Raw genomic sequence first — 13960 nt, 5'->3', positions numbered from 1 at the left:
CTTTCTAAATATTTTCAAAGTTCTACTGTACTATGAATAGAAAAATATTCAAACATGGAATGGCTGAGATCATTGCAAAAAACCCTTGGAAATGCTCTTTTTTCCTCTGTCTCCACCTTTTACATTGTCTGCAAAAGCCTGCCATATGGTAATCTGTATTTGTGTATATTGGCTGCAGTAGCCGTCTATTTAGTTTGGAGTTTAGCATTTAGGGTAATGCATTGATGGTGCATGTTTTTGTTTTGTATATATTTTGCAGTTATCTACGCCCATAAATATAGCCTCAGCTGACACATATATACAGGCTGCACCCACCCTGTGGAATGCCCTCCCACGCACAATAAGACTTTCCACTAGTTTCCAAACATTCAAGCGTTCTCTGAAAACTCACCTCTTCAGACGAGCTTATCAGATTCCAGGACAGTCCACGTAATATTTTATAGCTCCCTATCTAACTCTCTTCTCATAGTAAACACCTATCACATCTTCTCTTTCTTCTATTTAACATCCTCCTAACCCTAGGCCAACTTTCCAGTGTGATTGGATTATACAGCCCACCAAGAACATCTGCAATCGGGCTGGACCAATATGCAATATGTAGCACCTATCCTTGTGTATCAACACCTATTTCCCTAGAGATTGTAAGCTTGTGAGCAGGAACCTCTTACCATTATATATGTCTTTATGTATGTATGTATGTATGTATGTATGTATGTCTTTTACAACCCAGTATTATGTTAATGTTGATTCAAATTGTAAAGCGCGACGGAATCTGCTGCGCTATATAAGAAACTGTTAATAAATAAATAATCTATGGGCCATATTCAATTTGAGGCGAAAACAGGTCGGATAATTTATCGCCGATGACGTCATTTTAGCATGTTTCAATTATCCCCGTATTCAATTACAAAGACATTTCGCCGGTGCTCTTAAATGGCGAAAAAAAGTGCAGCATTGGGGTTTAGGGGTACGGGTTTAAAAAAGTAGCCTGCAGCCTGCACCCCTGGGAGTGTCCTATAAAAGTAATCTGTGTCAAAAAAAATTAAAAAAATCGTCAGGACACCCCAAAACAAGGTCTTGAATTTTGGGGTTAAAAAAAAAATGAGGAACTAAGGCCCTCATTCAGAGCCGTACACTCTGAGCAGAGCGCACGCCCTGAATGAGGGCCGCCCTCCATAATTATGGAGCGTCCTCCTGGACGCTCGTATAGCTGTGGGTCACCACCCACAGCCTATACGAGCGTGCAGTTTGATGGCCGCGATGGTCGTGACCATCGCGACCATCGCCACTGCGAGCCGGAGCCTGCGGTTGAGGTTTTCAACCGCAAGGCCCGGAGTGATTTTGGCTCTATCAGAGCCAAAATCACTCCCACTGACATCACTAGTGATGTCAGTGGGCCGGCTTCTGACGGTAGGCGTTCCCTTGGGAACGCCCCCGTCAGGGAGGCACGCCCCCGGCACGCCCACCAAAGGGGGCGTGCTGTCAATCAACATCGACAGCATGCCCCCTTTGATCAGACACAACGAGCGAAGGAAAGTCCTTCGCTCGTCGCGTCTGGCGCATGCGCACGACGGAGCTCCCTCCGTCGTGCGCATGCTCAGTGCAGACCATCGACCCACTTGCGAGCGGACAGCCGCTCGCGAGTGGGTCTGAATCAGGCCCTAACTTCCTACCTAGCATAATTGATTCCTAAGGGGTTCCCAAGTATGCGGCAGGTGTTTTAAAGAATGCAGGTGGTAGCGGCAGGTGCATTTTTGAAGAATTTGAAAAAATAATTTTAGGGACTTAAAAATATGCTTGCACCCCTTTTCATGTACCCCAAATTTGATGGCCATAGTTATTTAAAAAAAAGATAAATGCTCTTCTTCACCTGTTCTTCACTGGCGCATTTATGCACCTGCCGCGGCTATTTGAAAATCCTGACTCCCTTCAGCAGGCAAAAATGGGGGTACCCATAGTGATCCCCCATGTCTGGACATCTTCAGGGGGGTCACAGGATGATTTCCCGAAAATTCCCTGCACTTTCCTATACTTACCTTTCCGCCAGGTCCCGTTTTCTCCGGATCCTAATTGAATACTGGGATAAAGCTGGCATGCGCCCGATACTTTATCCCAGAAAAATCAGCAATGGTAGCGAAAAGTTCGACCTCGGACTTTTCGCCATCAGATTGAATACCTCACCATGTTGGAATGCACTCAATGGGCATATTCAATTGTGTGCGAGAATAGCAAAAAACCTGCACCTGGGTGGTTTTTCCTGCAGATGCGGGTTTTTGCTATTCTATTAGGTGCGTGGCTTTTAAAAAAACACGCACCGGGAGGTTTTTTTCACGCACTTCCTGAGCAAGCGTGATTTTTCCTAAAATCGATGATTTAAGGAAAAAACACCGGGACTTGCTCTGACACCCCCGCTGCACCCCCCCTGAGGACTAATTAAGCAATTGGAAGTATCCAATTAGCTTAATTAGTCCTTAATTACTAACCTTCCTCAGCGCTGTCTTCGGCATCTTCTTCTGCATCCAGCGTCGGAGCCGGCTCTTCTGCAGCAGGGTGAGTATGTCAGTGTGTGTGCTGTATGTAAGTGTGTATGAGTGACTGTGTGTGTGTGCATGAGTGTGTGTGTTAGTGTGACCCCGGTGTGGTGTGTGTGGCCCCCCCGGAATGGTTGCTGGGAGAACTACATCTCCCAACAGCCCTTGCTCCTCCCAGCAGCCCCCTCTCCAGTAAGAAGAGAGAGGGGAAGCCACTGGGAGCTGCGGAGACCCCCTGCCAGGTAGTTGTTTTTTTATTTTATTTTACGTGGCGCAGGGTTTTCAGAGCTGAAAACCCCGCGGCCACTATTTTTTTATTTGAATACCGCGGGTAGCGGGAGCGCGCATACCCGCGGTATTCCGGAATTGGGCGCGAGGTGCGCAAGGTTTTTAAGTCGCTAAACCTTGCGCCCAATTGTATATACCCCTTAGTCACTTGGAATTTCAGGACACTTCAGCGTATTCTGCCATTTGCATATGAAAGTTAGTAGAATGCTGTGGGCATATGGAACAGCGTCCTCATATACGTACAACGTAGAGTCATGCCCTTTGTATTCAAAACAATTGGAATTCTGGGGTTGAAATCTACAATTAAAATTTAGATTTTGTTTCCTGACTTTCTCCTTTAATTTTGGATGAATATCTGTTAAAAAAAAATAATAATTAGTTATTTCTACTAGCATTGCAGAAATCAGGGATCAGTCTAGTATTATTTATTATATGATCTTTTTATGGAAGATAAAGGTAACTGCAATGTTCCCCAAGCTTAAGTGAGCAAACATCATCAATTTTGCCCAGAAGAGCCACTATGACTGTAGTTTACTGTTTTAAATAGGAGGCATTATTATTATACACATATCCTAATATGCTTCAATCCGATTTTTAGAAGAGAGGCCCAGCTTGATGAAGAAGGACAGTTCCTGGTGAGAATAATCTATGATGACTCCAAAACCTACGACCTTGTATCAGCAGCAAGCAAAGTGCTCAGTAAGTAGTATGCACACTTCTGTAAAACTGCGATAACTGTTTCAGGAAGTTTAAAAGGAAGGCAAGTCGTGTACATGACATTTTAAATCTATTTTTAATCTTCTGTACCTGATGTTTGTTTTTATAATGTAATTGGAACATTACTTTGTGTTGCTTTCAATGAGACAGCATGATAAGTGTTTAGTGACTGGGGTGGACAGGAATTATAAAAAACCATTTGCAGCTAATAACTAGGGGTGAGCGGGTTCGGATTTCTAAAATCCGAACCCCCCCGAGCCCCCCCGATCCGAGGCCGATCCGAGTCAGGCTCGACTTTTCCCGCCTGACTCGGATGTGAAATCGAGGCAAAACGTCATCATCCCGCCTTCCGGGTGCTCCCCCAAGTGCAAAAAATAATAATATTTTTTCTGTTTGTGAATTGTGTGCACAGTAGCCGCACGTGCATCAACAAAGTAGTGCCAAGCGTGCGTCTGTGTCATAAGTAAAGGGCCGGCTGGCTTGTCCGTTAAAGGGTGCTGTAACCCCCAAAGTACACTCCAAACAAAATAAAAAAATATTTTCTGTGTTTGTGAATTGTGTGCACTGTGGCTGCACGTGCATCAACAAAGGAGCAGCGCCAAGCGTGCGCCTGTGTCCCATTAGTAAAGGGCAAGCTGGCTTGTCCGTTAAAGGGTGCTGTAACCCCCAAAGTACACTATAAACAAAAAAATATATTTTTTCTGTGTTTGTGAATTGTGTGCACAGTAGCCGCACGTGCATCAACAAAGTAGTGGCAAGCATGCGTCTATGTCATAAGTAAAGGGCCGGCTGGCTTGACCGTTAAAGGGCGCTGTAACCCCCAAAGTGCACTCCAAACAAAATAAAAAATATTTTCTGTATTTGTGAATTGTGTGCACTGTGGCTGCACGTGCATCTACAAAGGAGCAGTGCCAAGCGTGCGCCTGTGTCATAAGTAAAGGGACGGCTGGCTTGACCGTTAAAGGGTGCTGTAACCCCCAAAATACACTCCAAACAAAATAAAAAAATATTTTCTGTGTTTGTGAATTGTGTGCACTGTGGCTGCACGTGCATCAACAAAGGAGCAGCGCCAAGCGTGCGCCTGTGTCCCATAAGTAAAGATCCAGCTGGCTCATTTCTTAAAGGGTGGTGTAGCTCACAAAGTGCACTACTCTCCAGCAAAAATAAAAAAATATTTTCTGTGTTTGTGTGCGCCTTAGCCGCACGTATATATCAAATCAATATAACATAAATGGAGGACCAAACTTTCTCCGATAAAAATAAAATAGGGAAAGATCAAGAACCACTTCCTCCTAGTGCTGAAGCTGCTGCCACTAGTCATGACATAGACGATAACATGCCATCAACGTCGTCTGCCAAGGCCGATGCCCAATGTCATAGTAGAGGGCACATACAATCCCAAATGACAAAGTTCAGGAAAATGACCTTAAAAAAAACATTTAAATCATCTGAAGAGAAATGTAAACTTGCCAATATGCCATTTATGACATGGAGGGGTAAGGAACGGCTAAGGTCTTTCCCTATGTTCATGACTAGTGGTTCAGCTTCACATGACGATGGAAGCCCTCCTCCCGCTAAAAAAATCAAACAAGTTAAGCTGGCAAAAGCACAGCGAAGAACTGTGCGTTCTAAGAAGATATCACAAATCCCCAAGGAGAGTCCAAGTGTGGTGGCGGTTGCGATGCCTGACCTTCCCAGCACTGGACGGGAAGAGGAGGCTCTTTCCACCATTTGCATGCCCCCTGCAAGTGCTGAAAGGAGCACCCACAGTCCACTTGCTGATATGCAAATTGAAGATGTCACTGTTGAAGTACAACAGGATGAGAATACTGGTGTAGCTGGCGCTGAGGAGGAAGTTGGCGAGGAGGATTCTGATGGTGATGTGGTTCATTTAAATCAGGCTTCGGGGGACACAGTTGTTGTCCGTGGGATGAAAAGCCCATCACGGTCATGCCTGGGCAGAAGACCAAACATTCCATCTCTTTGGTCTGACAATATTTCTATCCAAATCCGGACAACAACTGTTTTGCCATATGTACCATATGTAAAGGTGAAATAAGTAGGGGTAGGGACGTTAACCACCTAGGAACATCCTCCCTTATACGGCACCTGCAGCTCGTTCATAAAAAGTTACTGTCAAGTTCAGAAACTTTGGCTAAGACCGTAAGCAGTCCAGGGACACCTAAATCCTGTTGTCCTGTTGTATCCATCGCCTGCAAACCACACCGTCAACTCCCTCCTCGTCAATTTCCTCCTTACTCAGGATCGGAAGTAGTCCTGCAGGCCATGTCTCTGGCATGACTGATTCTCCTATCCGGAATTCCTCTGGAGGATCCTGCATTGCTACGGCTACTGCTGCTGCTGCTGCTGGGAGTCGTTCATCATCCCAGAGAGGAAGTAGGAACACCACTACTTTTACTAAACAATTGACCCTCCAACAGTCTTTAGCGAGGAGGATGAAGTTCGACAGCAGTCATCCTGAAGCAAAACGTATAACTGAGGCCTTGACTGCTATGTTGATGTGAGACGTGCGTCCGGTATCCGCCATTAGTGCAGTGGGATTTAGACAATTGATGGAGGTAGTGTGTCCCCGGTTCCAAATCCCATCTAGATTCCACTTCACTAGGCAGGCGATACCGAGACTGTACAGAAAAAGTGTCCTCAGTGTCCTGAAAAATGCGGTTGTACCCAATGTCCACTTAACCACGGACATGTGGACAAGTGGAACAGGGCAGACTAAGGACTATATGACTGTGACAGCCCACTGGGTAGATGTATCACCTTACGCAGCAACAACAGCAGCGTCACCAGTAGCAGCATCTCAGAAACACCAGCTCGTTCCAAGGCAGGCTACGCTGTGTATCACCGGTTTCAGTAAGAGGCACACCGCCGACAACCTCTTAGAGAAACTGAGGGAAATCATCGCCCAGTGGCTTACCCCACTTAGACTCTCCTGGGGATTTGTGATATCTGACAACGCCACCAATATTGTGCGGGGCATTACATATGGGCAAATTCCAGCACGTCCCATGTTTTGGTCACACAATAAACTTGGTGGTGCAGAATTTTCTGAAAAGCGACAGGGGCGTGCAGGAGACGCTTTGGGTGGCCCAAAAAATTTCTGGCCACTTTCGCCATTCAGCGACTGCGTACTGAAGACTGGAGCGCCAGCAAACACTCTTGAACCTGCCCCGCCATAACCTGAAGCAAGAGGTTGTGACACGGTGGAACTCAACCCTCTATATGCTTCAGAGGATGGAGGAGCAGCAAAAGGCCATTCAAGCCTATACATCCACCTATGACATAGGCAAAGGAGGGGGTATGCACCTGACTCAAGCGCAGTGGAGAATGATTTCCGTGTTGTGCAAGGTTCTCCAACCCTTCGAACTTGCCACACGTGAAGTCAGTTCAGACACTGCCAGCTTGAGTCAGGTCATTCCCCTCATCAGGCTTTTGCAGAAGCAGCTGGAGAAAGTGAAGGAGGAGCTAAGACGGAGCGATTCCGCTCGGCATGTGGGACTTGTGGATGAAGCCCTTCATTCGCTTTGCCAGGATTCCAGGGTGGTCAATCTGTTGAATCTGTTGAAATCAGACCACTACATTTTGGCCACCGTGCTCGATCCTAGGTTTAAAGCCTATGTGGTGTCTCTCTTTCCGGCCGACACAAGCCTGCAGAGGTGCAAAGACCTGCTGGTGAAACACTGTCAGCTGAAGCGGAACGTGACACGTCAGCAGCTCCTTCTTCATTTTCTCCCGCAACTGGGGCTGCCAGGAAAAAACTTAGGTATCCTAAGCAACCCGCTGGCGGTGATACAGGGCAGGCAGGACCAAGTTTGGACATCTGGTCCAGATTGAAGAACCTGGCAACAATTTCTGACATGTCTACTGTCACTGCATATGATACTGTCACCATTGACAGAATGGTGGAGGATTACATCGGTGACAGCATCCAAGTAGGCATGTCAGACAGTCCGTACCTGTACTGGCAGGAAAAAGAGGCAATTTGGAGGCCCCTGTACAAACTGGCTCTCTTTTACCTGAGTTGCCCCCCCTCCAGTGTGTACTCCGAAAGAGTGTTTAGTGCAGCCGGGAACCTTGTCAGCGAAAGGCGTAGGAGGCTGCTTCCACAAAATGTGGAGAAGATGATGTTCATAAAAATGAATTACCAACTCTTCCAGGGAGACCAGCCTCCAGAACGTACAGAGGGACCTGTGGTGGTGGATTCCAGCGGGGACGAGTTAATAGTCTGTGAGGATGAGGATGTACACAACACTGAAGAGGGTGAGGAATCGGTGGATGAGGAGGATGAGGACGACATCTTGCCTCCGTAGAGCCAGTTTGTGCAGGGACAGATTAATTGCCATCTTTTTTTGTGTCGGCCCAAACGAACCAATCATTTCAGCCACAGTCGTGTGGCAGACCCTGGCGCTGAAATGATTGGTTTGTTAAAGTGTGCATGTCCTGTTTATACAACATAAGGGTGGGTGGGAGGGCCCAAGGACAATTCCGTCTTGCACCTCTTTTTTTTCTTTGCATTATGTACTATTTGGGGCCTAGTTTTTCAAACTGCCATCCTGTTTGCCACTGCAGTGCCACTCCTAGATGGGCCACGTGTTTGTGCCGCCCACTCCTGTCGCTTAGCATAGCCTTTTGGACATAAAAACACTATTGTGAGGTGTGAGGTGTTCAGATTAGACTGTAAATGAGTGGAAATTAAGGTTATTGAGGTTAATAATAGCATAGGAGCAGAAAAACCAACACATTCTGTGATTTTAGCTGTTTTTTTTCTTTTTTTGAAAAAAAATACAGATCCAAAACACAAAACCCAGAACCCAAAACATGGAAGGGTGGTTTTGGCAAAACCAATCCATATCCAAAACATGAAGAAAGATCCAGATCCAAAACCAAAACATAAAACACGAAAAGTGGCCGGTGCACACCCCTACTAATAACTAGCTAACAGTAATTAGGTGTGAGTAAAGCTGGGTAAACACGATATATCGTCCACATCGAATAGTGTGTATGCCCAATCCATAGTTCCCGTCAGTCGTTCATGAAATCATCTTATTGGATGTGTTGCACGTCCAATGGGACGATTCAATTAACGACGCGGAGTAGTTACTGTACATGCAGCTAGTAACTAAACATTGCGCCATCGTATGGCGGATCGTGCAGTGTTGACAGCGTACGTGCTTTATCGTTACATCGCTCGCCGCATTGCTGGATTACACCCAGTTTAAAGCTCATCCTCAAAACACAGAAATTGTTGTGAAAAGGTTAATTATGCCCAGGCAATTCTGCACGCCCCTCAGATTTCTGCTCTCAGCCTGCATGGAAACTATTTGATAGGTTATATACTGCTCCACAAATCTTACATTTTATTTAATAATAAGTACCTACAGAATGATAAATCATTGTTTACAGCGAGATACCGTTTTCAGGCATACATCTGTGGTCAGCTGTACAGTGGTGTATAATAAAATTGTGAAAAGTTGTGAGGGACTGCCTAGGAATAATTAAAGATGTAAATGTAACATCACCTTGCATAAGAGATGAAAATTGTGTGCTTATAGTTTTAATAACATTGGCTACACCATTGTACTAACAATCTAGCTTTGTGCCTGACGACAGATGTATCCTTTGTTATGGTAACGGCTGGAATGTTCCATCTTCTGAAACAGTTATCCCTGCTCTAATGTCACTTTGTTTCTTAACTCGTTACTATATTGTGTACGAGTCGTAGGCATTGTCTTACAGTTGTCATTATATACTATATTATGCCTTTATTATAAAAGGATACCTGCTTTGTGTGTTTTACCCTTTTTTTCTCCTCTAAGGTTACTGCACTAGGAATTGGCCTGTATAATAATGTAAATTAAGCTAACTTTTTATTCTCTTCTCTCAATTATACAGATCTCAATGCTGGAGATATTCTCCAAATGTTTGGAAATATGTTTTTTGTTTTTTGCCAAGAATCTGGTTATGACACAATCCTTCGTGTGCTTGGATCTAATGTTAGAGAATTTTTGCAGGTCAGAGAACAAATGCTGTTTTGTTGCTAACGAACAAAGATATCAGGAAATAACAAATACCAATTGGTGACACGTATACAGGCATCTATATTTTATGTATTTGTTGACCACGAATAAGAAATAAATAGCAACGCTTTTTATTTATTAAACATTAAAAAAATCAATAGAAGCTATGAAAAACAATCTGAAAGGCAATGAATCAAAATGCTGTTAAGAAGTCTCTTGTGTGCTTTAAAAAAAAAAACAAATCAATTATGCTGAAATGAATTGTAGGATAGCTGTTACTTATTTAGATGGGACTGTGGTTTGTATAGCTGTTGGATGAGGCTGTACAGTACTTTGACTTTACCAAGAACTATCATCAAAGTACCTGGATGACGCTACAAATTTAAAGAGGGTTTTCACGTTTAAATGGCACTACAGTGATATGCAGGTTTATGTGTGACCAGTATATATAATATTATCTGACAAGCTATGTGCTCTTCTTTTGGAGCATCCGCATGAATAATATACACACATACAAACACACACACACACACACACAATTTATGATCAATTTAGTTCTGATATAGAAAGTAAGACACTGCGGGACACACTTGTTTTAAATGCACTTTTTTTTCTCTATTCACATTTTATCACAATTCTTGTCTATATATCTTTATTTTATATTTTGCTGTTTTTTGTCCAAATTTGGACATTTTATATTAATTTATTAAAAGTGAAGTTTAATTTAATGTGTGCCCCCTTAAGACAACATCTTTCTCCCTTACCTTTTGAATTTATCCAAGTTGTCATTAGGCAGGACCCCCAACAGAACTGTGGGCCTGATCCACACAAGTGGCTGATTATTGCGTTCTGCGAATGCGTATGCATCGCATTGCACGTGCGCAAAGGCTTCACTGTGATCGCACTGCGATCGCAGCATCTACACAGACCCATCACAGAGTGATTGACAGGAAGTACTGTAAGTGTTTGGGGGTGGTGGGGGGGTGGTTGGTGAAACGCAGGCACGCCAGTGCATTTGAACGCCGTTACAGGGGCCTCATAAATTAGCCACTGCAATGCCATACGCAGCTTGGGCTTTCACTGCGTGCAATGAAGTTATCAATTCTGAGTAAGGTCAGACCTTGTGCAAGTGTGCGTGAGGCTCCAATTATACTCGATGTTACCGATGGTTTTGCAGACTTGCAAAGTATTACGGATGGGAGTAAGGTAAAGTGGGCGTCTTTATGTTGGGCTACGACAGCATTGCGATTGCAAACATTAGCATATTTTAGCAGGAGGTCTGTGTGCGTAATTACACTAACAAGAATACAGGGTGATATTAATAATTCTAAGACAATTGTATATGCAGTGTGCAGAAGTCTTGTCTTCTGTATTATGAAAGTATTGTATGAAACCTGGAGACTTTTAGAAAGTACTTATGTAGGAGTCTCAATATAACCAAGTTCCAGATGATATCTACATCCTTCAGCTTGTGTTCTAGTCTGTATATTGAACATTTTAGTTATTTCATGTTGTAGGAGACAGGTTTTAGAGATACAGGTTGAGTCTCCCATTTCCAAATATTCCAAAATACGGAATATTCCGAAATACAGATTTTTTTTGGCATGACTGAGATAATGAAACCTTTGATTTTTGATGGTTCAATGTATACAAACTTTGTCTAAGGCACAAATTATTAAAAATATTGTATACCTTCATGCTGTGTGTATAAGGTGTATATGAAACATAAATAAATTTCATATATGTACACAAACTTTGTTTGAGCCACAAAATTATTGAAAATATTGTATAAAATGACCTGCAGGCTGTGTGTATAAGGTGTATATAACACATAAATGCATACTGTGTGTATATTGGGGTCCCATTCCCAAGATATTTAATTATTGTATGCAATTATTCCAAAATACGGAATATTCCGTTATCCAAAATACCCCTGGTCCTTAGCATTTTGGATATGGGAGACTCAACCTGTATATATACCTGACACCAAAAAGAAAGATACCTTCTAATAGCGAAGCAACAGAAATGCACCTTTTTCAGAAGTGATATGGGATAGATGATGATTCTTATTATATTGATGCTTTTTATTATTATTGGAGTATTATGATTAGGTGGAGGAGTTTGTACATTAATGTATTTGAATTAGAACTACATTATGAAACAGTTTGAAAAGAATAAGTTGGAGAACCATTATTAAGGGGGTTATTTACTAATAAAGTGCACCCATAGCAATCACTATTGTACATTTTTGTTAGTAACTAATACCCATTTCACACTACATTCCCGGGTTGCACCCTGAATTTTGTACACGGGTCCATCCCGGGTGTGACCCAGGTGAGACCCCTCTTAGACTGGCGGCCCGACCCGGCATATTGCTGGGTTGATGACGTAACCGTCGTCACATGCCGACCCAGCGCTTGGAGATGAGATCATCTCCAAGCGTAGGCTCTTCCTATGCTGTGAACGGGACCCGGGTCGCATCGGCCCCGAGTTACCTGTCCACACTAAACTGCAAACCGGGTTGAACTAGTGTTAATACCTGCTTGTTCCCTGGGATATTCTAACTGGGCCCTTTCACACTACATAATAACCCGGGTTGCTGCTCATTCACGTGTGTCACTGTAGTGGCATTTATTTGTATGTTTTTCATTTTTATATGTTTATAGATACAGTTCATGTTGCAGACAATATATCTGGAAAACTATGTTGATAAATAGAACAGGCTGTTTTTTAGGTGTTGTATGCTAAAAATTGCATTTTCACAATGTTGAATGATTTCAATGTTGAATTAAGCACCTGCCTCTAGCCCAATCTGATCACGCGCCTTTATATAGCAATACTGTACTACAGAGTCATGCATGGTGTAACATTATCATTATTACCTCATCACTTGTGGAGGTGCCTTTTTCCCCAGCAAGTCTTCCTCTAGCTGTATCTTTTAAACTATGTACCTTATTCAAATTGTGCCATTGTTATGTATATGTATTTTTCCCCTTGTTAGACCAGAGTCACATACTTAATTTGCCTACAGTGCACAACATTCAGATACTGCTTGAATCATTATGTAATAAGAAAAGTGTTTCCATGCTGCCAATGATTATGATTTATACCACTAAATGAATATGTGTTGATTAAATAAAAGTTTATGATTTGCTTCATATTTTCAGAACCTAGATGCCCTGCACGACCACCTGGGTACTATTTATCCCGGTATGCGTGCTCCATCATTTAGATGCACTGATGCAGAGAAGGGTAAAGGTCTTATTTTACACTACTACTCAGAGAGAGAAGGACTGCAAGATATTGTTATTGGGATTATTAAAACTGTGGCACAGCAAATCCATGGAACAGAAATAGATATGAAGGTGAGTACTTACAGTAGATGCTGGTGTCTGCTCTACAGAACTTCATCAGAGACTGATGTAACGTTTTATCAAAATGGGGCTGCAGCAGAGTTAGTATCAAGCTGTGGGCAAATGACTAATAACTGTATATCTCCAGACATAAGCAGAGCTGTACACATCTCCAGATACATTTGCGCCTAGTTTATGACACCTCATCATCATCATCATTGTGTACTTTTATCTGGCCTGTAGCACATGCAAAATATATGTCTAATAATAGGCTTATATTCCCGTAATTGCTGTTTTGCATGAGCTGCATTTGCATGAATATACCCTTACTAAATTTTGCCTATTTGAGGAAGCCCATTCCCATTCCGGTTCTGCCACTCTAATCGTAAGGTTTGATATGTGCACAACGTGTGTGGACTTACATAAGGGTGCATTCATTTTCTAAGCACAAAGCGAAACCACACAAGTTACACTACGCAGCAGCCCCAATAAGTCAGCTACAGGGTTTCTACCAAATTTGCATGCTAAGAACTGCCCCACACCAACCCAGCCTGCAGCCATATTTCCCATCCGTCCCCAGCACCTTCACTTCTAAGTGCTATCACACACTTTATCCAGGTTATATATGAGGAAAAACAAAACAAATTCCCCCAGCACACTGCAATGGGCTAGCATAAGAGACTTGCATCCTACATAATGACAAAATACAGAGGACTCCGTTACATACATTTGTAAACATATAGTAAGCCACCAGCCACGTCAAGGCGTCTCTGCTCTGGTGGTCCTACACTACATTAAATAAATACTCTCCAGGTCACTGTCCGTAGAAATGAATGGGGACGAGCTGATTGGTCGGAGTGTGGGAACTACCGCACTCTGACCAATCAGCGCGTCCCCATTCATTTCTTTTTTTCTATTTTTAACAATTTCTACACTTTTTACTGTAATGAGGCCTGCACAGATATTGATCTGTGCAGTGCTTCATTCAAACTCACCTGCCACAGACAGGCTTATTATTTGGGCAGGTTTGCCA

General features: G+C 43.2%; 1 protein-coding gene across 2 annotated transcripts in view; it reads left to right on the top strand.

Moving 5' to 3' along the window:
• The window catches only part of GUCY1B1 (guanylate cyclase 1 soluble subunit beta 1), a 97840-nt gene that overhangs the window by 26063 nt on the left and 57817 nt on the right, over positions 1-13960 (top strand). Inside the window, exons 3-5 of one of the 2 annotated variants that reach the window (XM_088475358.1) lie at positions 3418-3518; positions 9450-9568; positions 12742-12939. In XM_088475358.1, coding sequence (XP_088331484.1) covers positions 3418-3518; positions 9450-9568; positions 12742-12939 — 418 coding nt within the window. The remainder of the gene's footprint in view (positions 1-3417; positions 3519-9449; positions 9569-12741; positions 12940-13960) is intronic. The other variant, XM_088475359.1, reaches the window with a different exon arrangement.

This window comes from Taudactylus pleione, unplaced genomic scaffold, assembly GCF_031769625.1.
Source record: "Taudactylus pleione unplaced genomic scaffold, aTauple2 ptg000170l, whole genome shotgun sequence".
NCBI lineage: Eukaryota > Metazoa > Chordata > Amphibia > Anura > Myobatrachidae > Taudactylus > Taudactylus pleione.
This window is presented reverse-complemented; position numbering and strand designations above follow the sequence as displayed.